Source organism: Mobula birostris, chromosome 30 (genome assembly GCF_030028105.1).
Source record: "Mobula birostris isolate sMobBir1 chromosome 30, sMobBir1.hap1, whole genome shotgun sequence".
Classification (NCBI taxonomy): Eukaryota; Metazoa; Chordata; class Chondrichthyes; order Myliobatiformes; family Myliobatidae; genus Mobula; species Mobula birostris.
Window position 1 is genome coordinate 5164070 of NC_092399.1, and position 27832 is coordinate 5191901.

Genomic DNA, 27832 nt, shown 5'->3' on the forward strand with positions numbered 1-27832 from the left:
TTCCTGGCGACTTTCATAATCTCTACTGCACTCTCCTTCATTTTTACTTTATCCCCCACTTTTCCAAACCATTGAACTGCTGAAACTACTGTTTAGGTCAAATACACACTTCATCTTATTCCACTGCAATTTTGTCCTGTTATCTGCTTATCCTTCCTCACAATCTCACTGCACACTGTATCTGCTTGTACACCAGCAGCCCCATCTTCTGCCCTATCACTCCGGATCCTATCTCTCTCTCAAGTTAGTTTACACTTTCCCCAGAAGCTCTAGCAAACCAACCCACAAGGATATTGGCACCCGTTGACTTCAGGTGTAACCCCTCCTTTCCCCAGAAGAGATCCCAATGATCCAGGAATCTGAACCCCTGCTCCTTGCACCAATTCTTCAGCCACACATTCATCTGCCAAACCATCCTATTCTTACCTTCACTAGCACGTGGCACAGGGCGCAACCCAGAGGTTACTACCTTTGAGGTTCTACTTTTCAGATTTCTACCTGACTCCCTGGATTCTCTTTTCAGGACCTCATTGCTTTTCCGACCTATGTCATTGGCACCAATATGTACCACAACATCCAGATGTTCACCCTCCCCCTCTATAATGCTGAGGACCTGATTTGAAACATCCTTGACCCTGGCACCTGGGAGACAATGTGCCATCTGGGTGTCTCTTTCATGCTCCTGTCTGCTCCTCTAACTATGGAATCCTTGTCAATACTGCAATCCTCTTCTCCCCATTCTCTTCTGAGCCATACAGCCAAACTCAGAGCAGAGACCTGGTTGCTGTGACTTTTACCTGGTAGGTTGTTTCCCCTCCCAACAGTATCCAAAGCAGTATATTTATTATTGAGGGGAACAGCCATTTTACAGATGTTACAGGGACAATTTTCCATCAGGACTTGACCCCTGTCACCCACCCACCTCAGATATTAAAAAGGGTGGGACAACGGTTGGTTTGAATTAAGTTGAGAAATATCCAACTGGATAAAGGAAGATCTATTGGCTTCTCAGTCTGTTTGTGTGAAGGTGAAGATGATCATATCAGGTGACTAGTAAGTGGGCCAACAAGCTTGAGAGATTATGCGATGAAACGTCTTCGAAAATATTCAACCAGCACTTGTAAGTCCACATGACATACAGGGTGATATAATCTAGGAAACCTCAGATCAAACATTCCAGCAGATAGTCAGTCAAAATTCTGATCTCAGTCTCACGTCACAATTTGGAATACTTGACTTGGATTATTTGCATTCCCCAAAACCACATACCTGCTAAATAATTAAAAACAATAATTACCTGCTAGAGTATTGTACCATGTTTCAGATATTCAACAATGATCAATTCTCAGAATTAATGCAGTTGTTCCTGGAACCTATCCCACGCATAGGTTACTCATTCACTGGCCCCAGGAATGTGGCTCTACAGAACCTCTATAAACATCATCTAATTGAGTTAAAAGCATTTTTATAAGTTCAAGATGGAGACAATCGCAAACACTTAAGCTATTTGAGAGCTTTGCCACCTGGTTCAGCCTGGGGTTATGGCTTAACCGGTACTCATCAGAGCCACCACACCAGGATAGGGTTCCTCCTGTCCTCACCTACCACCTCACAAGCTTCTGCATCCAGCACATAATTCTCCATAACTTCTGCCATCTCCAACGGATTCCCACTAACAAGCACATCTCCCCCCACCCCCACCAATTTCTGCTTTCCACAGGGATCACTCCCTATACGACTCCCTTGTCCATTCGTCCCTCCTCCCCACTGATCTCCCTCCTGCTACTTATCCTTGCACATAGAACAGTGCCACACCTGCCACCAACGTTCCCTCTAACTTTTAGCAGTCAGTATGCGCAAAAATCTTATGTTGTGCAAATTTTTTCCCTGTGACAAAAGTACATGCGCACTGAATGCACGCATTGCACAGTTTATGTAGGTTTACAAAATATTTGACATAAAACTGCACAGAATAACAACAAAATAACATACATATTTAAGTTCCTGGGTTATTTTCTCTCTCTCCTGTCTTTGGCATTTACCCATTCTTTGTAAACTCTATCTAGACTACTAGAACTTCCATCCAATTGATAGCTTTTGATTCTCATTAACATATCCAAATGACATTCACCTAAACGGTTTCTCAGCTTGTTTTTGAGTTGTTTCATTAGGCTAAAACCTCGCTCACAGTTCGCACTAGATGCAGGAAAGGTTCCCCCAATGTCCATCAACTGTGCAAGGTCGCAAAACTGTTCATTTTGAAGTACAAATGCTACCATTTGAGCAAAGTTTGAAATCAGTTTGGATTTAATTTTTTCTTGCACGGAAAATTTGAAATCATTAATCTAACTATTACAATATTTTCAGCTAGAAAATCATGATATTTTAGACATAAGGCATTAACTTGTTCATCGCCAAATGTGAAGTCACAATCTGCAATTGTGGAGAAATCAAAAGCTGACCATTCTTGTACCTCATCTTCAGGAAACCTTTCTTCTAAATGAACATAAAGACTATTTATAAATGTCAGCAGTGAACTTGTATGTACTGTGACGTTTTGTTTACGTTGTTGGCTTAGCAAAACTTTAACTTTGTCACTCCACGAAACACTGTCTCCCCGATACTGCTTTCTTACCTTGATAATTTTACCTCGCGCAAGATGAAGTGAATCAGTCGGTGTCAGGCCACTGTTTTGCAGAATCTTGCACAGTGCAGCCAGTTCATCAAAGACATCACTTAAAGCCTGTAAAGCTACTTTGTACATGAGGTTTATCAATTTCTTGTGACAGTATTTAGCCACAGGGTCATTTGACTGATCTTTTTCAATCAAAACTTAGTGAGCTATCTACAGGATTTGAAATAGATCTTTGTAAACTTTACGATATGAACACTGTCCGCCAAAGATGGCTGCTGCTGTGATGCAGCTGTACAAACCGAAACAGGATAGGTGAGGTGATGTAAGTTAGTGACATGCATTGTGGTATTTGGAAAACCAACTAACTAGTTAGCAGAAACATTTAGCTAAAAGATTATTTTCAATAAGTATAATTATTAATTACTACATTATTTTAGGTAACTAACCTTTTGTGCACACATTAATTTCCTTTCTGCGCTGGTTGAAAAACATGTGTGCGCACGCACACAGCTTAGAGGGAACATAGCCTGCCACCACACCTCCTCCCTCGCCACTGTTCATGGCCCCAAACATTCCTTCCAGTTGAGGCAACACTTCACATGTGAACCTGATGGGGTCATCTATTGTATCCGGTGCTCCCGATGTGGTCTCCTGTATATCGGTGAGACCCGACCTCTTTGTCGAGCACCTTTGCTCCACCCGCCACACAAAGCAGGATTTCTCACTGGCCACCCATTTCAATTTTACTTTTTATTTCTATTCCGACAAGTCAGTCCATGGCCTCCTCTACTGCCATGATAAGGCAACACTCAGACTAGAGGAGCAACACCTTATATTCCATCTGGGCAGCCTTCAACTTGATGGCATGAACATTGACTTCTCGAAATTCTGGTAATTATCCGTCCTTCACCATTCCCATTCTTGTTTCCTTCTCACACCTTCTTTTCATACCTATCACCTCCCCCTTCCCTTTCTTCCATAGTTTTCTGTCCTCTCTTATCAGATTCCCCCTCCTCCAGCCCTTTAACTCTTTCACCAATCGACTTTCCAGCTTTTTACTTCACCCCCTCCCCTCTCCCATTTTCACCTATCACCTACCACCTTGTACTTCTCCCTCTCCTTCCCTCAGCTTGTTATTGTCACTGCTTCCCCCTTCCTTTTCAGTCCTGATGAAAGGTATTGGCCCAAAGCCTTGACTGTTTATTCACATCCATGGACGCTGCCTGAGCTGCTGAGCTCCTCCAGCCCATTGTGTGTATTGCACTAGATTTCCAGCATCTGCCTCTTTTGTCTAGTCATTACATTTCTGTGGATGGATGTAGGTCAAGCCATCCCTTCTGATAGGTTCTGACCAGAAAACATAGAAAATAGGTGCAGGAGTAGGCCATTCGGCCCTTCGAACCTGCACCGCCATTCAGCATGATCATGGCTGATCATCCAACTCAGAACCCTGCACCAGCCTTCCCTCCATACCCCCTGATCCCTTTAGCCACAAGGGCCATATCTAAGTCCCTCTTAAATATAGCCAATGAACTGGCCTCAACTGTTTTCTGTGGCAGAGAATTCCACAGATTCAACACTCTCTGTGTGAAGAAGTTTTTCCTAATCTCGGTCCTAAAAGGCTTCCCCTTTATCCTCAAACTGTGACCCCTCGTTCTGGACTTCCCCAACTCGGGAACAATCTTCCTGCATCTAGCCTGTCCAATCCCTTTAGGATTTTATATGTTTCAATCAGATCCCCCCTCAATCTTCTAAATTCCAACCAGTATAAGCCTAGTTCATCCAGTCTTTCATCATATAAAAGTCCTGCCATCCCAGGAATCAATCTGGTGAACCTTCTTTGTACTCCCTCTATGGCAAGGATGTCTTTCCTCAGATTAGGGGACCAAAACTGCACACAATACTCCAGGTGTGGTCTCACCAAGGCCTTGTACAACTGCAGTAGTACCTCCCTGCTCCTGTACTCGAATCCTCTTGCTATAAATGCCCCCTTACAGCCTTTTGTTGTAAGGGGGAAACCAGCATCAGAATTCAGCTATCACTTGAAGACTCATACTAGATAAATGTGGATCTAATAAGTTGTACCCAGCAAATTCCATCATCCATCTTTTCTCAAGTTATATATGGTAGTCAATAGTTTAGTATAAAATCAATATTTACAGTTCTGGGATCTCATCAAAAGGCAGAAAATCAAATGGCTTGATCAAATGACAAGTAAAAAGACTTGTTTGCAAAGGGGAAATTTCTTGGAATTAATGGTACTCTTGGATAAAAGAGAATTAACTGAGCTTATCAAATACAGAATTGATTTCTACAGGGCCACAGGGAGCCGATAGCTGGCCGGTGACATCCACACTGGACTTTGAACCGAGTGGCCCCATGGTTCGAATCCGGCCGGCTCAAATCTGTGCTGGGTTGAGCATCAAGCTAGAAACTTGACCTCGTAAAAAAAAACAGGCAAGCACTAAGGAAACGGACAGCTGATGCGCCAAACAAGGTGTGGAGAGGATTTAATTAGTTAATAGGGAGTCAATGTCAACACTTGCAAATGGTTTGAAATTAAAGGACTGATGCAGGAGTTCAGAGGAAGATTGTGGTCCAGCAGATAATCAGACATTGTCTGGAACTACGTATATATATTTAATGTTGGTAAGGGAAGTTCTCTACTCAACTTTATTCGCCATAAACATTTATATATGTATTAGGAATTAGTTGTAGTGTGTTAGTGCGACATGCAACAAAAATATTGAACAAACACAAAGAACTATATAAAAATAGAGTTAAAGGTTATGGACAGATATAATGTACTCACCCATCCATCTGGAAAAGCTGTCAATCTTGCTGGTTTCTTTTCAGAAGGAAAAGAAATCTTACTCTTCCGAAGATCCTGTCCACTATCTGACAGACAAGTGAATCCAGGTATCAGTTTCTCAGGGGTGCTGAATAGAAGGTTAGTCCTTCTGGTGCCCAAACTCCCGTTGGATGATTGGGCAAGTGAATTTGGTGTTGATAGTTTATCCAAAGCTACTGTTGCTGTGGGAACATCCTCTTGTGACAGGCTTCTCTGCATTCTATTTTGTAACGTTGCTGGTGCGGCACTGATTTGCTTTTCAGTCATTGAGAGATCAAGTGACCTGCTGGAGAACGATTCTGTAGGATTGCGATATAAGTTATACAAGAAACTGTTGCTAATCCTAGACCGAATGCTGTCTCCAACGAGGGCTTCCGTGCCTTCTGAACTTGCAATGTCATCTAATTTGTTTCTCCCAGATAAAGAAGATTGGAAGACTATGCTGTTTTGCACAGAAGCACGTTGGGGTCCAATTTCGGACTTCTCCTCAAGCAGCCTCTTCATCATGTGCCCAGGAGTGAGACTTGCCTTGTTTGTCGATACCATTGAGAATTTTTTTTGAGGAGGTTCCAAAACAGGTTGGGTGGGCAAGCTTGGCAAAAGTTTTCCATCAACTGCCACAGGCTCTGCTGCCTCTGGTGTTTCCAGTGGCTCCTCGGTGATTGAGGAAGATGGAGAAAGTATTGGATTAGTTTGATCCTCTTCAATGGGAGGCAGCGTGGCAAAGGGAGAAGTGGAGGAATGAGGTCTCTGGTTCCTTGCATTTTTATTACGACTCAAGAGTATGGGAACATCCAAGTTACGAATAGTATCAACAAAGCCATCGATTTCTGACTGACTATCAGAGTCATCCAGGGCATTTGTGAGACTAATCTTCATGTTACCATGAAAGACGGCATCATCGGGTGACAGCTGATTGTCTAACAAGGGGCTTCCAGATAGATGAAGGTGTTGAACTCTATTTCCTCCTAATCCTGTACTCACATATGGGAATTTGAGGGCTTCTCGTTGAGGCTCTGGATTCACTATTGAGGAGCTTTCAATCTTTATGTTCTCTGATTTATCCGTAGGTTTTTGCAGCAGCATACTTTGAGAAGTAAGCGTCAGGGTTTCAGCAGTTTGCACTTTCATAGACTCTTCGGGGAAATTTACAATACTTTGTGGTGGTCCTTCTTGGAGACTGCCAAGAGAGCTGTATGGTACTGAATCCAATTTTACCTTTTGAGATCCACTTTCCTCAGTGGTCAGGAAAGGAACAGTTTCAGTAATACGACCATTCTGGTCAGGACTCTGTTGATACAAAGTGTTCATCTGCTGAGCAGATCCAGAAGAATTCACATTCTTCCAAGAGCCACTTCCATCACATTGAGGGTCTTTGCCAGGCTGCTGAGAAGGTTCCTGCCTAATTGTCCCAATAGAGATAACTGAATTCATAGGACTCTGCTTTTCCAAACTCTCACTCCATGTTGGATTCTCTGGCAAAGAGAGAACCTTCTGATTGGTGCTGTCATTTGTTGTAGTTGGGTCAACTCCATTCACAAATATTTCATCCTTAATGAACACATTATAAACTTCATGCTTCAAACCTTCTTGTCTTGGCTGCAAGGAGTTCTCCGAATTTCCACTCCCACCATCACCAAGACCTCCACTGACGTTCTGCAGAGTGGCAGTGTCTGCTGTATGTGTAAAGTTAGCACTACCTGCAGGTTGAGAAGGCACGACACTGGATGGGTATAGGTCAGTCTCAGGGAGAAATCTGCTGTTAGTGCTCATTATCTTGATGTCACCTTCCTCTTGCTTGCAGCTGACTACCAAACCTCCTGCTTGCTGTAGGGGCTCCGGCAGGCTGGCCGGCTTCTGAAGGTCAGGTTTCCTGAGAAAACAAATTTCTAAAGATATAACACCGTTCTCCAGAAACCTTCAGATACAAGAAAGGTAGCTACAATACTTCAAAGGGAACACATTATTAGATAGACAGACCAAGTCTTAAGACAAGGTTAAGAAGCAATGCATTTCTCAGATCTGCTCAGCTGATCAAGTTCATATTTTTTTGTGTAACTTTGTTTACTGCTATTTGTGCTTTGTGCTGTGTATGACTGTTGGTTTTGTGTTTTGTACCTTGGCACTGGAGGAACGCTGTTTCATTTGGCTGTATTCATGAATGGTGGAATGACAATTATACTTGAACTTGCCAGCTCTCAGAGCTTTCAACCATTCCCGTCTCTTCATTTATAATCAATAATCTCTCACATACTCATCAAAGTGGCCCCTCTGCTATTTCACTGAAGCTCTGAGTAAAATTGGTCAGGCTGTGCGACATGATTGAAGGTGGAAACATAATGAATGGGGCTTGACTGGTGACAACTACAAAAGGAATGTTACTGTGGGTGAGAGAACAATTAAAGAACAATAGGCCCAAGCTTGCTATATATAAACTTGCTACAGTGGATTGAATAAAAGCAAATTCAAACTGACTGAATGTTTTAAACTACAAAATTGCACTTAGAACATAGAGCATAGAAAAGTACAGCACAGAGACAGGCTCTTTGGCTCACAATGTTGTGCTGAACCAGCTAAGAGGCAAATCAAAAACCCCTGAATAGTAATCCCTCCTACCTTGACAATATCAATGCCCAATGTTCATGATATCTTCCTCACTTATATATGCCTATTTAAACGTTTCTTAAAAGCCTGTAATATAATTGCCTCTACCACCATACAAGGCAGTGCATTCCAGGCATCCATGACTCTCTGAATAAAAAACTTACCCCCACATCCCCTATGAAACTACCCCCTCTCAGCTTCAATGCATGCCCCCTGGTATGAGACATTTCTACCCTGGGAAAAATATACTCCCTGTCTGCTCTATCAATGCCTCTCAGAATGTTATAAACCTTGATCAGATCTCCCCTCAGTCTCCGTCACTCCAGAGAATAGAACCTAAGTTTATCCAGCCTCTTTTGATAGCACATGTCCTCTAAACCAGGCAGCATCCTGATAAATCTCTTCTGCACCCTCTCCAAAGCCTCAACATCCTTCCTGTAGTGAGGCGACCAGACCTGTATGCAATACATCAGATGTGGCCTAGCCAGAGTTTTCTAAAATAGAAGTGATCGGAACATAGGTCTAAACATTAGACTCAAAAAAGATAGAATGCTTTATTTAAGGAAATATCTGCTCCTGTTGTGTTTAATGATGCAGCTCTATAAAACTCTGGTTAGGCCACACTTGGAGTACTGTGTCCAGTTTTGGTTGCCTCACTATAGGAAGGATGTGGAAGCATTGGAAAGGGTACAAAGGAGATTTACCAGGATGCTGCCTGGTTTAGAGAGTATGCATTATGATCAGAGATTAAGGGAGCTAGGGCTTTACTCTTTGGAGAGGAGGAGGATGACAGGAGACATGATAGAGGTGTACAAGATAATAAGAGGAATAAATAGAGTGGATAGCCAGTGCTTCTTCCCCAGGGCACCACTGCTCAATACAAGAGGACATGGCTTTAAGGTAAAGGGTGGGAAGTTCAAGGGGGATATTAGAGGAAGGTTTTTTACTCAGTGAGTGGTTGGTGCGTGGAATGCACTGCCTGAGTCAGTGGTGGAGGCAGATACACTAGTGAAGTTTAAGAGACTACTATACAAGTATATGGAGGAATTTAAGCTGGGGGCTTATATGGGAGGCAGGGTCTGAGGGTCAGCACAACATTGTGGGCTGAAGGGCCTGTACTGTGCTGTACTATTCTATGTTCTATGTTTAATAGTTACAGCAACACCAGACATTAGTCAGAAAACAACAGAGATTGCAGATGCTGGCATCCAGAATAGTAAACACAATGCTGAAAGAACTCAGCAAGTCATGAAGAAGCTGTGTTGGTGCTGATGCAGATCTTCACCCAAAGCAACAATGTATTCAGATACACATGAACACAAAGGATTCTGCAGATGCTGGAAATCTTCAGCAACACACAGGCACAAATTTTGGAGGCACTCAGTCGGTCAGGCAGTATCTATGGATGGGAATAAACAGTCGATGGTTCAGGTCCGGACATTTCATCAGGACAGACACAGATACTGACTGACTTTACAGTTTCTTCCAGCATTCTCAGAGGGAAGCAGAGAGATTGTCATTACTAAAAAGGAGGAGGAGTTGGTGGGGCAGAGACTGATATGGGGGTTGGGTGGAGGGAGGGAAAGATGGGCAGATGGAGCCATGTAGAGAAGGGAAGATGGAGGGAATGGAAAAGTGCACAAAGAGAGAAGGACCAAGGATGAACAGGTGAATAACCTTATATTGGAACTTCTATTACATTTTAAACACTGCTACATCTGTGTTGGGTGTCGGGGTGGGGATACATCTCTACCAAAGGAGGTGAAAGGAGCTCCTTCCCTCCACTAGCCTGCTGGTCACCCTTGGGCAAGGTGTAACACCTTCTTAGTCTCCCTGGTCAGGGACATGTGAAGTGATGGGAGCAGGTGGTGGATGGTCGTATGAGCAGCTGCTGCACAACACAAGTCCTGGTTATGCGACCACTGACGCCAGGCAGACAATCTCTAAAGAGTATTGCTAATGGCTGGGGTCAGGGTCTTGTAAAAGCACTGCCTAGCAGGCAATGGAAAACCAGCTCTGTAGAAAAATTTGCAAACAACAGTCATGGCCATGGAAAGACCAAGATCGCCACGTTATACATGGCTCATAACGAATGAATGAACATCTGTGTGTGGTTGGTATCAATATTTTACATTATCAATCCCTACTTCTATTGCTATAATGGAAACTGCCTCAGTAACATAAAGGAAGATAAATCACCCTGGCATTGGAGACATTGAAGTCAGTTAATATAGGCAGTAGCAAGTTTAAAAATACACCATTGACATCCAACAAAAATGGCATTTGGAATATGTCTGGCCTCCGAGATGTTTACTTCTGGCCTTCTTCAGAGCTTCCAACATGACAGTAAATCCTCTAGATTAAGACCTTAAGATATAGGAGCAGAATTAAGCCAGTTGGCCCATTGAGTCTGCTCCACCATTTCATCATGGCTGATCCATTTTCCTCTCAGCCTCAGTCTCTTGCCTTCTCCCCATATCCCTTCATGCTCTGACTAATCAAGAACCTATCAAAACTCTGCCATAAATTCAGGCGGGTGTGGAGACTTGATCTCCACAGCCTCCTGAATTCCACAGATTCACTACTCTCTGGCTAAAGAAATTCCTCCTCGTCTCCATTCTAAATGGATGTCTCTCTATTCTGGGACTCCATCTTCTAGTCTTAGACTCCGGTCCTCTCCACATCCACTCTATCGAGACCTTTCAACATTTGGTAGGTTTTAATGAGACTCCCCCCCCCCCACCCTCCATTCATCTGAAATCCAGTGAGTAGGGGCCCAGAGCATCAAATGCTCGTCATATAACAAGCCTTCCAATCCCAGAATCATTTTCCTGAACCTCCTTTGAACCCTCTCCAACGTCAGCATATCTTTTCTTAGAAGAGGGGCCCAAAGCTGCTCATGAGGCCTCCAAGTGAGGCATCACCAGTGCCTTATAAAGCCTCAATATTACATCTTTGCTTTTATATTCTAGTCCTCTTGAAATGAATGCCAAAATTGCATTTGCCTTCTTCACCACTGACTCATCCTGCAGATTAACCTTTGTCTCTTGCCACATGAATATAAAGCTTCATGTTAGCCAATTGAAATGCTATTCTTTTGTGGAATTGATAATCCTTTGTAACATTCCTGCATAGAGTTTTTTTATAATTAAATTTGCCAAAAGCCAGGTTGCAACCACCTCATTGTCAGTGCAGGTTAGAAATACTAAAACCATTCCAGACTACCATACTTTGCAGCTTTCAATAGTCCAGTGACTAAGTGATTTTTATAGCTCATTCCTCCTTTCCAAGTATTCACTGAAACTGGCATCAGTAAATTATTAAAGACTAACTCCATATGCAGTCCAGCAGATGTATATTAACATGTTGTCTTGGTAAACAAATTAAACTTTTTAGAACCAGTCAAGAAAACAAATAGAATATTATGTTTAAGAATTAGAGCAACCATGCTTTGAACATTGCTACAATATTGCAAGTTCAAGTTCTGTATATTGTCATTCAACTCTACACATGTATACAGCCAAATGAAATCTTTCTTCAGACCAAGGTGCACATATAATTCACATACATGACACATAAAACCTAAAGTAATATTATCAGGAATAAATTAACAAATAATAAGGTGCATATATGATATAAGTTTAAAGTAAACAGTATAACACTACTGGCACTTCATACGTGATGAGATCATATGATGATATTCATACACGGTAGCAGGGAGTTCAGTAGTCTTATGGCCTGGGGGAAGATGCTGTTTCCTAGCCTAACAGTTCTTGTCCTAATGCTATGGTACCTCCTGCCTGATGGTAGGAGGCTGGATGGATGGGAAGATCATTGGCATGCTAAGGAGTGATGTCTATGAAGTTTGAAGATATGGTAAATTCTATAAAGAAAGGCACTGCACCAAATGTTGCTTTGCTCAGTAAATAATTAAATTAATTTAAATCAATCTAAATTGCTAACTATTTTCTGGTATTTCAGGGTCTGAATGGTAGAACATAATTTAACATGAGGTCATAAATGCCAGCTAATGAAACACTGAAAATTGGACATTATGCTCGGATCAGAACTTGGGTCAGGCTGTTCTGCTCCCTCTACACCCATGGCTATGTGGTTCAGCACAGCTCAAATGCCAACTATAAATTTGCTGAAGACATAACTGTTGTTGGCAGCATTTCTGATGGTGACAAGGAGGCGTACAGGAATAAGATACATTGGCTGGTTGAGTGGTGTCACAACAGCAACCTTGCACTCAGTGTCAGTAAGACCAAGGAACTGACTGTGGACTTGGCAGGAAGGGGAAATTGAGGGAACACACCCAATTCTCATTAAAGGTTCAGAAGTGGAAAGGGTGAACAGTTTCATGCTCCTAGATGTCAATCTCTCTGAAGATCTATCTTGATCCCAACGTATTGGTTGCAATTGCAAAGAAGGCATGACAGCAACTATAGGAGTTTGAGGAGTCTTAGTATGACTACAACAAATTTCTACAGATATACCATGGAGAGCATTCTAACAGGATGCATCACCATCTGGAGGATGGGGGCCACTGCACAGGATCGGAAAAAGCTGCAGAAGCTTGCAAAGTCACCAGCTCCATCATGGTACTAGTTTCCCCAGCATCAAGGACATCTTTGAAAGGCAATGTCTCAAAAAGGCAGCATCAGTCATTAAGGACCCGCATTACTCAAGACATGCTGTCTTCTTAATACTACCACCAGACAGGAGGTTGAGGAACCTGAAGGCACACACTCAATATTTTAGGAACAGCTTCTTCCCCTCTGCCAGCAGATTTCTGAATGGACATTGAAGCAACTCATGAACATTACCTCAGCATTTTCGCTCTCCTTTTGCACCACCTATTTAATTTAATTATATCTATAAAATATATTTATATATTTTTATTTCTATAATAGATATATATAGGTGAGGCCAAATTTGGAGTATTGTGTACAGTTTTGGTCACCGAATTATAGGAAAGATGTCAACAAAATAGAGAGAGTACAGAGGAGATTTACGAGAATGTTACCTGGGTTTCATCACCTAAGTTACAGAGAAAGGTTGAACAAGTTAGGTCTTTATTCTTTGGAACGTAGAAGGTTGAGGGGGGACTTGATAGAGGTATTTAAAATTGTGAGGGGAATAGATAAAGAGTTGACGTAGATAGGATTTTTCCATTGAGAGTGGGGGAGATTCAAACAAGAGGACATGAGTTGAGAGTTAAAGGGCAAAAATTTAGGGGCAACATGAGGGGGAACTTCTTTACTCAGAGAGTGGTAGCTGTGTGGAACGAGCTTCCAGTAGAAGTGGTTGAGGCAGGTTCGATGTTGTCATTTAAAGTTAAATTGGATAGATATATGGACAGGAAAGGAATAGAAGGTTATGGGCTGAGTGCAGGTCGGTGGGACTAGGTGAGAGTAAGAGTTCGGCACGGACTAGAAGGGCCGAGATGGCCTGTCTCCGTGCTGTAATTGTTATATTCATTTATTATTGTAATTTGAAGTATCTTTTATGTACTGCACTGTACTGCTGCAACAAAACAGTAGATTGCACAACTCACAGTATATTCAACCTGATTCTGATTCAGATTACCTACCAGTTGAGGCAACATGTGGCAGTGATCCAAGAGGTAGGGAATTATTCACTCGCCCCATCATTGAAATATTCCCACAACCTATGGACTCACTTGCTCAATATTTATTGTTTGTTTGTTTATTATTATTTTGTTTTCTTTCAGAAGTTGCACAGTTTGTTGTCTTCTGTACACTGGTTGAACGCCCAAGTTGCTGCGGTCTTTCAGATGAAGTGCAGCTTGATGGAATCAATATGGATGGGTGCTCACCGGTTCACATGGATGTTGTGGGCCGAATGGCCTATTTCACTGCTATACTGTATTACTCTAATTCTCTGTACATTAAAGAAGAAAATAACATTGACTTTATATTTGACAGCACTAGGAAAAGAAAGCAGGCTGTTAATAAATTAAGTTGTTTCTCTAACTACGCATTATGTAAGAACTAACAGTGATGTCGAAATTTAAATGCCTTCTTTGTGAGTGACCCTCGGAAGTCATTCGGAATGTCAGTCTCATCAAACTCTGGTCAAAAAGGAATGGAACCACACAGGAACCGGATCAGCTGGAAATGGTTACTGGATAATATCCAATTTCATTCCCTTAATCTACAATTCACTGTAAGTATACATTCCTCAAATGCAACATCAAACAAGACCATTTAAAAAGTTTACTTGAATCTGAATAAGAGAGCAATTATAATTAAAAAAAAGATACTGATCTTTTTACTTGGAACCAAATGTTAAAACATTTTAGCCAAATAGATTAGACGCTTCCTTGTTGCAGTGAATGATCGGTGTCTGTTCTACGCTGCCCCTTTTCATCCTTTTAATAACAATTCAAACCCATACCGCAAGATTGGAGATTCCTGTATTTCAAGACTGCGGTGGAAGTAATTAGCCACCTCTGACCTAACGATATTTAATACCTGAAACTTTCTATAAGACGACTGAGGTGACCTTTCACCCACTAAGGTCAAACTAGACCCTCTTTAACCCGCCCCGCTGCCCTTTAACCCAGCCAAACGGTGCCACAAACTCTCAACTTCTTTCCTTAAAATAATAAAGTTTCTGACGCAGGAGAGGTGCCTGTCTCTTTCCCTCCAACTTGATTAAACCAGACTCTGCTTGAAGGCTGTAATTAGGGCGAGAGTTTTGCCATCCTCAACTCGGACGTGGTCTCCTGTCTTTGACTCACCGCCCGGGGAGAAGCTGCTGACAAATCTTCAACTGCACAACCTACTTCCTGCGTCGAGTTACCCACAGAAACATAGCAACAAAACGAGAGAGGAGCAGGTTGATGCAGACCGCGCGGGAAGGACCCACCTGAGAGCCTGGGCGGCGGGCGACGGCGGTAGGAAGCGACTGAAGCCTGGGACCCGGTAGCTGGGACGTGGTGGGACGTGTAGCGAAGATTGTCCTCTGCTCTGCACTTGCTGCCCGGCGGATCCAGCGAGAGGCAGCTCCCGAGCGTTCGCCGCATTCCTCTGGCATTCCTCCGCGACTGGCTCCGCAGGTTCGTTCGGATTCGAGGTTCCGCTTTCTGCCATTAGTACCTGTGGTCTCCCTGGGTCACTTGTCTCTGTCGAAATTAGGCCACCCGCATGCCCACCTCCTCCCTCTTTGGAGAGTGTGATAATGACTTTCAATCTAGTCTTTGTCACCTTGGAAACTTTATCTCGGGATTGACTGGAGGATTCACAATGATCCTCTGAAACTGGGGCGGAACAACTGTGGAATCTTTGATCTGTGCACCCTATTCTTTCCAGGTGAGTACTTAAAATGTCCTCAGCCCAGTCAGGGTGGTTCTGTTGTGCATCAAATTCCGAAGAACTTGTTTGGTTTTGGGTGTCAGGAATGCTGCAAGTTGGGTACACGATTTGTTTCAGTGGGTGTGACTCGAGTCTCCCAGAATTTGAGAATAGATTCTGACAGTCTAATTCTGAACCTTGTGTGTGCGCGCAGTGTGGCAGTTCTACCTGACTGGCTTCTGAATTCCCTGCTCCCTTCTCCCTCTGCTCGGCCACTACCACCCGTGGCAGGGCTGTGGAGGAATCCGAGAGAACGAGACTCTTCCTACCCTCCCTCCGATTACCCAAACTTTCAAAATCTTCCAAAGCCTTTCTGTCGCCGCTCAGGTCTGTCTCGGAAAAGCGGAAATTTCGTTTCTGTGGAGGGGAAAGGGAACAAAAGAGAGCCATAAACGTGAGATTAAATTGCTCAAGAGATGCCGAAAGAATTTGGCAGGCTCTTCGCGATATAGATTTACAGTGGCATGCAGAAGTTTGGGCGCCCCGGTCAAAATTTCTGTTACTGTGAATAGTTAAGTGAGTAGAAGATGAACTGATCTCCAAAAGTCATAAAGTTAAAGATGAGACATTCTTTTCAACATTTTAAGCAAGATTAGTGTATTATTTTTGTTTTGTACAATTTTAGAGTGGGGGGAAAAAAGGAAAGGAGCACCATGCAAAAGTTTGGGCACCCCAAGAGATTTGAGCTCTCAGATAATTTTTACCAAGGTCTCAGACCTCAATTAGCTTGTTAGGGCTATGGCTTGTTCACAATTATTGTTAGGAAAGGCCAGGTGATGCAAATTTCAAAGCTTTATAAATACCCTGACTCCTCAAACCTTGTCTCAACAATCAGCAGCCATTGGCTCCTCTAAGCAGCTGCCTGGCACTCTGAAAATTAAAATAAATGATGCCCACAAAGCAGAAGGCTATAAGGAGATAGCAAAGCATTTTCAAGTAGCTGTTTCCTCAGTTCGTAATGTAATTAGGAAATGTCAGTTAACAGGGAATGGTGGAGGTCAAATTGAGGTTTGGAAGACCAAGGAAACTTTCCGAGAGAGCTGCTTGTAGGATTGCTAGAAAGGCAAATCAAAACCCTCGTTTGACTGCAAAAGACCTTCAGGAAGCTTTAGCAGATTCTGGAGTGGTGGGGCACTGTTCTACTGTGCAGTGACACCTGCACAAATATGACCTTCATGGAAGAGTCATCAGAAGAAAACCCTTTCCTGCACCCTCACCACAAAATTCAGCGTCAGAAGATTGCAAAGGAACATCTAAACAAGCCTGATGCATTTTGGAAACAAGTCCTGTGGACTGATGAAATTAAAATAGAACTTTTTGGCCACAATGAGCAAAGGTATGTTTGGAGAAAAAAGGGTACAGAATTTCATGAAAAGAACACCTCTCCAACTGTTAAGCACCGGGTGGATCGATCATGTTTTGGGCTTGTGTTGCAGCCAATGGCACGGGGAACATTTCACTGGTAGAGGGAAGAATGAATTCAATTAAATACCAGCAAATTCTGGAAGCAAACATCACACTGTCTTTTTTTTAAAAAATCTGAAGATGAAAAGAGAATGGCTTCTACAACAGGATAATGATCCTAAACACACCTCAAACTCCACAATGGACTACCTCAAGAGGCGCAAGCTGAAGGTTTTGCCATGGTCCTCACAGTCCCCCGACCTAAACATCATCGAGAATCTGTGGATAGACCCCAAAAGAGCAGTGCATGCAAGACGGCCCACGAATCTCACAGCACTAGAAGCCTTTTGCAAGGAAGAATGGGCGAAAATCCCCCAAACAAGAATTGAAAGACTCTTAGCTGGCTACACAAAGCGTTTACAAGCTGTGATACTTGCCAAAGGGGATGTTACTAAGTACTGAACATGCAGGGTGCCCAAACATTTGTTTTGGGCCCTTTTCCTTTTTTGTTATTTTGAAACTGTAAAAGATGAAAATAAAAAAGTAATCTTAAGATATTAAAGAAATGTGTTATCTTTAACTTTATGCCTTTTGGAAATCAGGTCATCTTTTACTCGCTTAGCTATTCACAGTAACAGAAATTTTGACCAGGGGTGCCAAAATGTTTGCATGCCACTGTAAATGTCAGGGTTAATTACGTCGTACATTTTCATGCACCTCTCTTGGGTCAAAAACAAATGAAAACTTGAAAAATCTCATTTGGTCATGCTAAAAGCACCCTTTTCACCACTCTGTCTACCAGTGTCCTTAATTTCAATTCCCCCACTCTTCCCCTACAACATGTGATATTTTTCCCGACCTGTAATTCTCAAACTCTTTTTGTACATTACAATTGAACATGGTTCCATTGCTTTCCAGATCACTCATGTAGCATGTATGGTGTTGCTCCCACTTCTTTTGCCAATCAATGCCAGACAATCTGCCACTAACAATTTCTCTGTATTTACTCCATTAAAAACAATCATGGATACATAGACAGCATATTCCAGGCACCCACTAGCCTCTGTGTTTTAAAAAAAAACTTGTCTCATAACTCTTTAAACTTCCACCCTTTAAACTTAAACCTATACCATTCAGTATTTGGCTTCATGCTGGGAAAAAGAGTCTCGTCAGTTTACTCTGCCAAACTACAGGGAAATCGTTGCTTTAATCCCACTGAATATTCACTCAGCGGAACTCTGAACTGATTCCATAATCTACAGACTCACTTCCAATGACCTCACAACTCATTTTCTCACTAATATTTATTTGGACATTTGATTCTTTTGCACATTGGTTGTTTATCAGCCTTGGTTTGAAGAATCAAAGATCCAGAGTATATTTATTATGTATGCAGTATATAACCCTGAGACCTGTCTTCCCGCAGGCAGCCACACAAAAAAAATGAAACACCGTGGAACCCTTTTTTAAAAAAAACCAAACACCCGACGTGCAAACAAAAAACAAGTCACACAAACTGCAAAAAAGTCAATATCAAACCATAAAGTCTTTGAAATAGTTTGGGAATGTTCAGTGTAGTTCAGTTCAAATTAGCACTGTGTTGTTCTTTGGCTGTAAGCTGCAGAGCCAATCCGTGTCAATGTGCCGGATCAAAATTGTGCAAAATAGCAATTACAAAAGGTGTAAGCAGAAAACAGAAACGGAGAACTGCAGTGTCTGAAAACCACTGCAATCCATAAATATGAATTTATGAGAAACTAAGTAGAGTTTTTCATAAATTCTATTGTATTTCTTTATTTTCTTTTACATACCTGCAAGAAGCCGAGTCTCAAGGAAATATATGGTGACATATACATACTTTAAATAATAAATTTACTTTGGCTTTGACGTTACAGGATAAACTAACAGAGTCCTTTTCTCAGATACTGAATAGGTTTAAGACATAGGTTTAAGTTTAAAGATGGAAAGTTTGAAGATTTGTGAGACAAGTTATTTTTACACAGAGGTCAGTAGGTGGCTGGAACATGTTGCAAGAGGAAGTGGGAGAAACAAATATGATAGTAAAGTCTGGTGTTTAGTGCAGGGGTTCCCAACCTTTTTTATGCCATGGACTAATACCATTAATCAAGGGATTAGTGGTTCCCAGGTTCGGGACCCCTGATTTAGAACAGGCAGAGAATAGAGGGATGTGGACCTTGTGCGGAGAGATGGGGTTAGTTTAAATTGGTGCCATGTTTAGCACAGACATGGTGCCTGTACCAGTCAATGTTTTACTAATTTCATTCTATTCCCCTCACTTCCCCATTGACTTATCACAGATTTCACCCTGCACCACACACAAGAGGCTATTTACAGTGTGGCCAGTTAACATTCCAAAACATAAACCGTTGCATTCTGTGGTGGGGGAGGGTGGTGCTGAGGCACCTAGGGGACACAAACATGGTCACAGGGAATACTTCCAAACTCCATGCACATTAGTGCCAGAGACCAGGGTTGAAACCATTGAATCTGTGAGAGGCAATTGCAATGGGAACATTTATAATTCAATCATTGTCACATTTTTTGTCCTTTGTTAATACAGCATAATCTCTGACTTGAAAACACATCACTATTACTATTGTGTGACGCTAGTGTCAACATTTCCCTTAATAGTTGCCAGTTTTAATCAATTTGCTGTAATTGCCCCTTAAAATATCCTTACCTTTGATTAATTGTCACCAACCAGTTAGTCAGATTTAGGGAGGCTTCTGCGTCAACTTAAAATCTCCTTGAGTTGATGTTCTTGGAAGAAATGCAAACCGTTTATGTAAGTTGCATTGTCAAAATGCTGGAATGATGTTGAGGCCTGTGCATGGACTCCCTTTTGGGAGTCTGTGATCCCAATGTATACCTTACTAAGTCTAGCTCTTAAATAAGTTTAAAATGGCATGATTTGATAAATCTCCTTCCCAAATTATTTCTTAATTCTGGTAAATATACGCCCACACAGTCATGATTGGCCAATCCTTGTGCTTTTTGGCTGACTTGACGTTTTATCGTGTAACTAGATGATGTTCAATCTCCTGCCTGTGGCAAAAATATAATCTGTATTAATTTCACTTCCTTAGTCAGCATTTATTTTAAACTTCTGACAAGTTTGAAAATTCTTTCCAATTCTACTTTAGACAACTTGATGGCAAGACTCCAGACTTTGATGTACCTGTGGTAAATTAGGGTGGTGGAATGAAGATACGTCTCTACCAAAGGAGGTGTAAGGTGCTCTTTCCCACCGCAAGCCTGCAGGTTACCTTTGGCCAAGGTGTGGCACCTGCTTTCCCCCCCAATCATGGTCACGAGGCAGCGGGAGCAGGTGGTGGATGGCCGTATGAGCTGCTGGTGCAATTCGCAAGTCCTGGTTCTGCGACCACTGACGCCAGGCAGACAATCTCTGTAGAGTATTGATAATGGCTGGGGTCACCCGTCTTGTAAAGACACGGCCCAGAAGAAGGCAATGGCAAACCACTTCTGTAGAAAAATTTGTCAAGAGCAATCATGGTCACCATGATCACCTACGTCATATGACACGGCATGTGACAAATCAATGAAAGAATGAACAAAATTACAGCAAAGGAATATATCATTCTGCATTGTTACTGATGTTAACCACCTACTTAATTCTTCTAGAAGATTCTGTTTGGAAGTATTTATGCCATTCCTCTCAAACAAACCAGGCTATAGTCTTTAACAACAAATTTAATGACAGTATGAGTTTTTAAATATGAAAAAGAAACATCAAAAGCTGGTCCAGTCCATTAGTTAGAATACAGGTAAAGCACTGTGTTCTCCTGCATTAGCTGCATAAAGGACCCAAAGATGATGGTGCAAAAGAAGATTTACTAATCAAGAACCTATCAACCACTGCTTTAAATATACCTAACGACTGGCCTTAACAGCCATCTATGATAATGAATTCCACAGATTCACCACCCTCTGGCTAAAGAAATTCCTCCTCACCTCTGCTATAAAGTGGTTTGAAAGTACTCCCTGTGACCACCTTTGTTTCCCCTGGGTGCTCCAGCAACTGCCCCCCACCCAGTCCTAGAATCTCCCACTATAGGAAAAACCCTCTCGGAATCAGGTTTAATATCACTGGCACATGTCGTGAAATTTGTTAACTCAACGGCAGCAGTACAATGCGTGATAATGTAGAACAAAAAATAAGTGAATCAATTACAGTAAGTATATATACAGTATGTAAATTAAATAGTTAAATTAAAAATAGTGCAAAAACAGAAATAATGTTTAAAAAAAAAGTGAGGTAGTGTTCATAGATTCAATGTCCATTTAGGAATCAGATGGCAGAGGGGAAGAGGCCATTCCAGAATCACTGAGTGTGTGTCTTCAGGCTTCTGTACCTCCTTCCTGATGGTAGCAATGAGAAGAGGGCATGTCCTGGATGATGGAGGTCTTTAATAATGGATGCCACCTTTCTGAGGCACCGCTCCTTGAAAGTATCTTGGATATTACAGAAGCTAGTAACCAAGATGGAGCTGACTAATTTTATAACTTTCCGTAGCCTCTTTTGATCCTGTGCCGGGGGTGACACAGCATGGTGTAGGCCCGCCTGACTCTTCAAGCTGTGCCACCAATTTAACGCTAGCCTAATCATGGGGCAATTTACAATGACTAAATAACCTACCAACAGGTATGCCTTTAGACTGTGGGAGGAAACCAGAGCACCCGGAGGAAATCCACACTGTCGCGGGGAGAACGTGCAAACTCCTTAAACAGGCAGTGGCAGGAATTGAACCCAGGTGACTTGGGAGTTTGAAGAAGACAATTCTAAATGCTTACTGTTTGGAGATGGCATTGACTGACATTTGAGTGACACAAGTATTATTTGCTACTTTTCAGCCCAAGCCTGAATGTGATAGAACTATTGATGCTTATTGATGTCACATCTAGTCAATAGCTGCTTTCTTGGCAAGGTGGTCATTTCACCCCCTACCAGTTTGTCCATTTTTACAACTTCCAAAGAATCAACAAAAACACAATACTCCAAGTGGTCTCCTTGCGTGCTTCGTTTTCCAAGTTACCAACAGGGAAACAAGGATCACAGAGAAAAGGCAGGAAAATGGGTTTGAGTGGAAGGTGGACTGCCTTCGAACGGTCTCTCTCTCTCTCTCTCGCTCTCTCTCTCTCTCTCTCTCTCTCTCTCCCCCTTGATGCATTCAGAGGGTGGTAGCGGAGCCTTGGGCAAGGTTTAAGTGACGTGGTTTGTGGATTGGAGTTCACGTTATGATGTGTATCTGCTTCCTCCTCCTTTTGTTGATATTTTGGGCACCTTTGATCGGGACAGATTGCAGATAATGACCAACACAGTGCTAGACTGAACTGAGGTGAACTGAAAATGCCTGAACTCTTCCAACTTTTGTGTTTTATATTTTGTGATTTCCCCTCTTTTTGTTGCTGTTTGCACAATTTGGTTTGTGTGTGTGTGTGTGTGTGTGTGTGTTTTTCTTTGAACAGATTCCATAGTTTTCTTTGTTTCATGGCTGTCGGTAGGAAGACAAATATCAGGGTTGGAGACTTTGATAATAAATGTACTTTGAATCTTGAGGAATGTTGTATCAGCTGTGACCCTGTTCAATGTGAAGCAAGCTTGAGGGTCCAAAAGGTAGCCAGAAAAGGGCCAAATACAAGGCACACAGAAATTTTATCAGAAAACTTCAAAATTTCCTGTAATTTCACCGAAGTATTCCTTACAATTCAACATAACTACAGATGAATTTTGACTTGTTCAGATAGTTTGTTCCTAACACTTTGTGGACAGTCAGATTTCATTGCTAATGCACACAGAGAGATGAAAATCTGATATATCAAGCAGACAAAGGGAGCTAATTGTATCACAGTCAATTCATTAGACTTCCTCATAGTTCTGAAAAATTACTATATATTTTCCTTCCCCATTCAAAGTGAATCAAATCTGCTTCCACCTTCCTTTCATCCAGTGTCTCCAGGATCTTAGCAACTCAGTGTGTGGAAAAACTCACATCTGGAAGATTTGTTTGTTATCCTGCAATCTGTGTGCTCTAATTATCACTCCTACAGTGGGTGTTTTCTCCATTATTCTGTCACGGCTGTGACCTTTAAAGCATGACTGACAGTGTGTGGCAGGTGTGACTGAGGGAGGGAGTCTCTCCTCAGATAGATTGTTTGGCGCTTTCTAAAGCAAGTACAAGATTGCGCAAAATCTTAATCATTTTTCTTACGGCCATCTGTGGAGTGACGGCATTTTATGATCAACGGGGGAAACTTACAGGGCCCAGGTCTTAGTGCGAGGAATGACCCGGCGTTTGGACGATTTAAGCGCCAGGCCAGGTGGATTGAAAGGCAGGGTGTTTGAAAACCATGGAACCTGTTCAAAGAAAAACATCAAACTATACCCCCTCACACAAAAAAAGCAAATCGTGCAAACAGCAATAAAAAGAGGGCAAATCACAAAATATAAAACACAAAAGTTGGAAGAGTTCAGGCATATTCAGTTCATCTCAGTTCAGTCTAGCACTGTGTTGGTCATTATCTGCAATCTGTCCTGATCAAAGGTGCCCAAAATATGAACAAAAGGAGGAGGAAGCAGATATACATCATAACGTGAACTCCAATCCACAAACCACGTCAGTTAAACCTTGCCCAAGGCTCCGCTACCATCCTCTGAATGCATCGAGGAAAAGAGAGAGAGACCGTTCGAAGGCAGTCCACATTCCACTCAAGTCCATTTTCCTGCCTTTTCTCCATGATCCTTGTTTCCCTGTTGGTAACTTGGAAAACGAAGCACGCAAGGAGACCACTTGGAGTATTGTACTTTTGTTGATCCTTTGGAAGTTGTAAAAATGGACAAACTGGTGGGGGGTGAAATGACCACCTTGCCAAGAAAGCAGCTATTGACTAGATGTGACATCAATAAGCATCAATAGTTCTATCACATTCAGGCTTGGGCTGAAAAGTAGCAAATAATACTTGTGTCACTCAAATGTCAGTCAATGCCATCTCCAAACAGTAAGCATTTAGAATTGTCTTCTTCAAACTCCCAAGTCACCTGGGTTCAATTCCTGCCACTGCCTGTTTAAGGAGTTTGCACGTTCTCCCCGCGACAGTGTGGATTTCCTCCGGGTGCTCTGGTTTCCTCCCACAGTCTAAAGGCATACCTGTTGGTGGGTTATTTGGTCATTGTAAATTGCCCCATGATTAGGCTAGCGTTAAATTGGTGGCACAGCTTGAAGAGTCAGGCGGGCCTACACCATGCTGTGTCACCCCCGGCACAGGATCAAAAGAGGCTACGGAAAGTTATAAAATTAGTCAGCTCCATCTTGGTTACTAGCTTCTGTAATATCCAAGATACTTTCAAGGAGCGGTGCCTCAGAAAGGTGGCATCCATTATTAAAGACCTCCATCATCCAGGACATGCCCTCTTCTCATTGCTACCATCAGGAAGGAGGTACAGAAGCCTGAAGACACACACTCAGTGATTCTGGAATGGCCTCTTCCCCTCTGCCATCTGATTCCTAAATGGACATTGAATCTATGAACACTACCTCACTTTTTTTTTAAACATTATTTCTGTTTTTGCACTATTTTTAATTTAACTATTTAATTTACATACTGTATATATACTTACGGTAATTGATTCACTTATTTTTTGTTCTACATTATCACGCATTGCATTGTACTGCTGCCGTTGAGTTAACAAATTTCACGACATGTGCCAGTGATATTAAACCTGATTCTGAGAGGGTTTTTCCTATAGTGGGAGATTCTAGGACTGGGTGGGGGGCAGTTGCTAGGGAAACAAAAGTGGTCACGGAGTACTTTCAAACCCCTTTATAGCAGAGGTGAGGAGGAGTTTCTTTAGCCAGAGGATGGTGAATCTGTGGAATTCATTATCAATGCTGTCGCTTGCCTTTATTGTTTGCATGATTTGTATCTTTTTTTCCCTGTCTCTCTCTGCATTGGGTGTTTATGTCAGTCTTTTTTTTAAATGGGTTCTTTTGGGTTTCTTGTTTTGTAGTTGCCTGTAAGGAGACAAATCTCAGGGTTGTATAATGAATACATACTTTGATAATAAATGTGCTTTTAACTTGCACACTCAGTGGTCACTTTATTAGGGACAGGAGTGAACCCGATGTGATCTTCTGCTGCTGTAGCCCATCCAGTTCAAGGTTTGAAGTGTTCTGTGTTTAGAAATGCTCTTTTGCACACCACTGTTGTAATGTGTGATTATTTGATTAATGTCATCTCCCTGTTGGCTTGAACCAGTCTGGCCATTCTCCCCTGACCTCTGTTATTAACATAGAGTTTTTGCCCATGGATCTGCTTCTCTGAAAACTCTAGAGCGAGAGTTCCCAACCTCAGGTCTACAGATCCCTCGGTGAATGGTAGAGATCCATGACATAAAATAAAGTTGGGAACCCTTGTTCTAGAGACTGTTGTGTGTGAAAATCCCAGGAGATCAGCAGTTTCTGAGATACTCAAACCACCTTATCTGGCACCAACAATTATTCCACAGTGAAAGTCACTTAGATCACATTTCTTCCCCATTCTGATGTTTGGTCTGAACAACAACTGAACCTCTTGACCATGAATGCATTCTTTTATGCATTTAGTTGCTGCCACATGATTGGATAATTAGATATTTGCATTAATGAGCAGATGTACCTAAAAAAGTGGTCACCGAGTGTAGCTTGTAGTCCATTTGGCTATCAAGGCCTTCTGATGGATGAATACACAAAGATAAATATCTCTTTGTAAAAGGATTCCAGATCGATTAAACTGCTGGCTCAGATATTTTTTAGTCGTTCGAACACACTGAATAGTGCCATTAATGACAACAAGTGACAAAGATGAAAAAGGACCAAGCAGGAAGTTCACAGGAGTAAGTATTATTTACTTCATACAAAATCTGAAGCTTCTTCCTACAGAACTGTGGAGAAATATGTTTTCCTAAGACCATGAGGAATGTCAATGACTTACTGTTTTGTGCTTTACCAGATGTGTTGTGACATGCTCACATTAAATTAGATTCGTTTGATGGTTCAGTCAAGTCCTGGATTGAACATGTTGGACATCTCCTTTCTTACAAATGACAATGCGCAAAGAAACATCCACCTTACTCTAATCAGTGAATGATAAAAATAGACATCTCATGTTTCAGAATTCCTCTTCTTTCAAACCAATGCCTAAAACAGATAATCCATTCATTAATCTAGTTGTAGCTGACATAGCAGATGCTATTTGATTGGCTCTCCACGCAACCCTGGAACATCTGGACAGCAAAGATGCATACATCAGATGCTGTTTATTAACTACAGCTCAGCATTCAATATTATCATCCTCTCAAAACTAATAAATAAGGTTCAAGAATTTGGCACAATAACTCCTTGTGTCATCGGATCCTTGGTTGCCTCACTTACAGACCCTAGGCAGTTCGGATTGGTAGTAACATCTCCACAATCTCCATCAGCACAGATGCACCACAAGGCTGTGTGCTTAGCCCCCTGCTCTACTCACTTTACACTTATGACTGTGTGGCTAAGCACAGCTCCAATGCCATATTTAAATTTGCTGATGACATTACTATCATAGGCCGAATCAAAGGTGGTGATGAATTGGCGTTTAGGAGGGAGATTGACTATCTGGCTGAGTAGTGCTACAAACACAACCTCTCTCTCAGTGTCAGTTAGTGTGTTTCGTACAGCAGGTGTTTTTCTCTTCACGCTTCAAACTGGTTTCGTCAAGCTGCCCTCCAGCTTGTGGCCGCATCAATGGACTGCGGCAAAGCACGCGGATCTTGGTGAGAGGGCATGTTTGGACCAGGTGGAGGACGTCCTGGGTTGGGGCACCACAGGGACTCATATAGTGTTCCCTGGCACCCGAACAGACAGACTCGCATCTACCCCTCCCAGGCCACACGTCATCGCAACTCAGTGTCAGTAAGACCAAGGAGCTGATTATTGGCTTCAGGAAGAGGAAACCGGAGGTTCATGAGTCAGTCCTCACTGGGGGATCAGAGGAGGAGAGGGTCGGCAACTTTAAATTCCTCAGTGTTACCATTTCAAGGGACTTGTCCTGGGCCCTGCGCATAAGTGCAATTATGAAGAAAGCCTCTATGGCCTTAGAAGTTTGCAAAGATTTGGCTTGACATTTAAAACTTTGATAAACTTCTATAGATGTGTGGTGGAGAGTATATTGACTGATTGCATCACAGCCTGGTATGGAAACACCAATGCCCTTCAACTGAAAATCCTACAAAAAGTAATGGATACGGACGAGTCTATCACAGGTGAAGCCCTCCCCACCATTGAGCATATCTATACGGAGCACTGTTGCAAGAATGCAGCATCCATCATCAGGGATTCCCATCAACCAAGTCATGCTCTCTTCTTGCCTCTGCCATCAGGAAGAAGGTACAGGAGTCTGAGGACTTACACCACCAGGTTCAGGAACAGTTATTATCCCTCAACCATCAGGCTCTTGAACCAGTGGGAATAACTTCACTTGCCCCATCACTGAACTGTTCCCACAACCTTATCTTTCAAGGACTCTTCATATCTGGCTCTCGATATTTATCACTTATTTATTTATTATTAGTATTTTTTTTCTTTTGAATTTGCACAGTTTGTTGTTATATTATGATTCATGGATTTACTGAGTATGCCCACTCAGAGATGTATATGGTGACGTCTATGCACTTCGATAATAAATTTACTTTGAACTTTCAACTTTGCTACACACAGACTGGCTACTTTATTTCTGTACTGCCTACACCTGAACACTCTGTAGATGGATTCCGTTGGTGACTTTGAGGCCTGTTTTCTAAATGTGGAGAAAATTCAAAAATCAGAGGTGCAAAGGGACTTGGGAATCGTCCAGGATTCTGTAAAGGTTAACTTGCAGGTTGAGTTAGTGGCAAGGAAGACA

At 42.2% G+C, this 27832-nt stretch overlaps 1 protein-coding gene and 1 long non-coding RNA gene across 2 annotated transcripts in view; one reads left to right on the forward strand and one right to left on the reverse strand.

Moving 5' to 3' along the window:
* LOC140190572 (beta/gamma crystallin domain-containing protein 2-like) overlaps positions 1-15738 on the reverse strand; it is a 74943-nt gene extending 59205 nt beyond the window's left edge. The window contains exons 1-2 of the mRNA XM_072247249.1: positions 14988-15738; positions 5448-7359 (exon numbers count right to left, since the gene is read on the reverse strand). Of these exons, the coding sequence (XP_072103350.1) occupies positions 5448-7359; positions 14988-15211 (2136 nt within the window). The 5' untranslated portion in view covers positions 15212-15738. The remainder of the gene's footprint in view (positions 1-5447; positions 7360-14987) is intronic.
* Positions 14906-27832, forward strand: part of LOC140190574 (uncharacterized) — a 65519-nt gene continuing 52592 nt past the window's right edge. Inside the window, exon 1 of the long non-coding RNA XR_011883635.1 lies at positions 14906-15430. This is a non-coding gene — a long non-coding RNA (uncharacterized lncRNA). The remainder of the gene's footprint in view (positions 15431-27832) is intronic.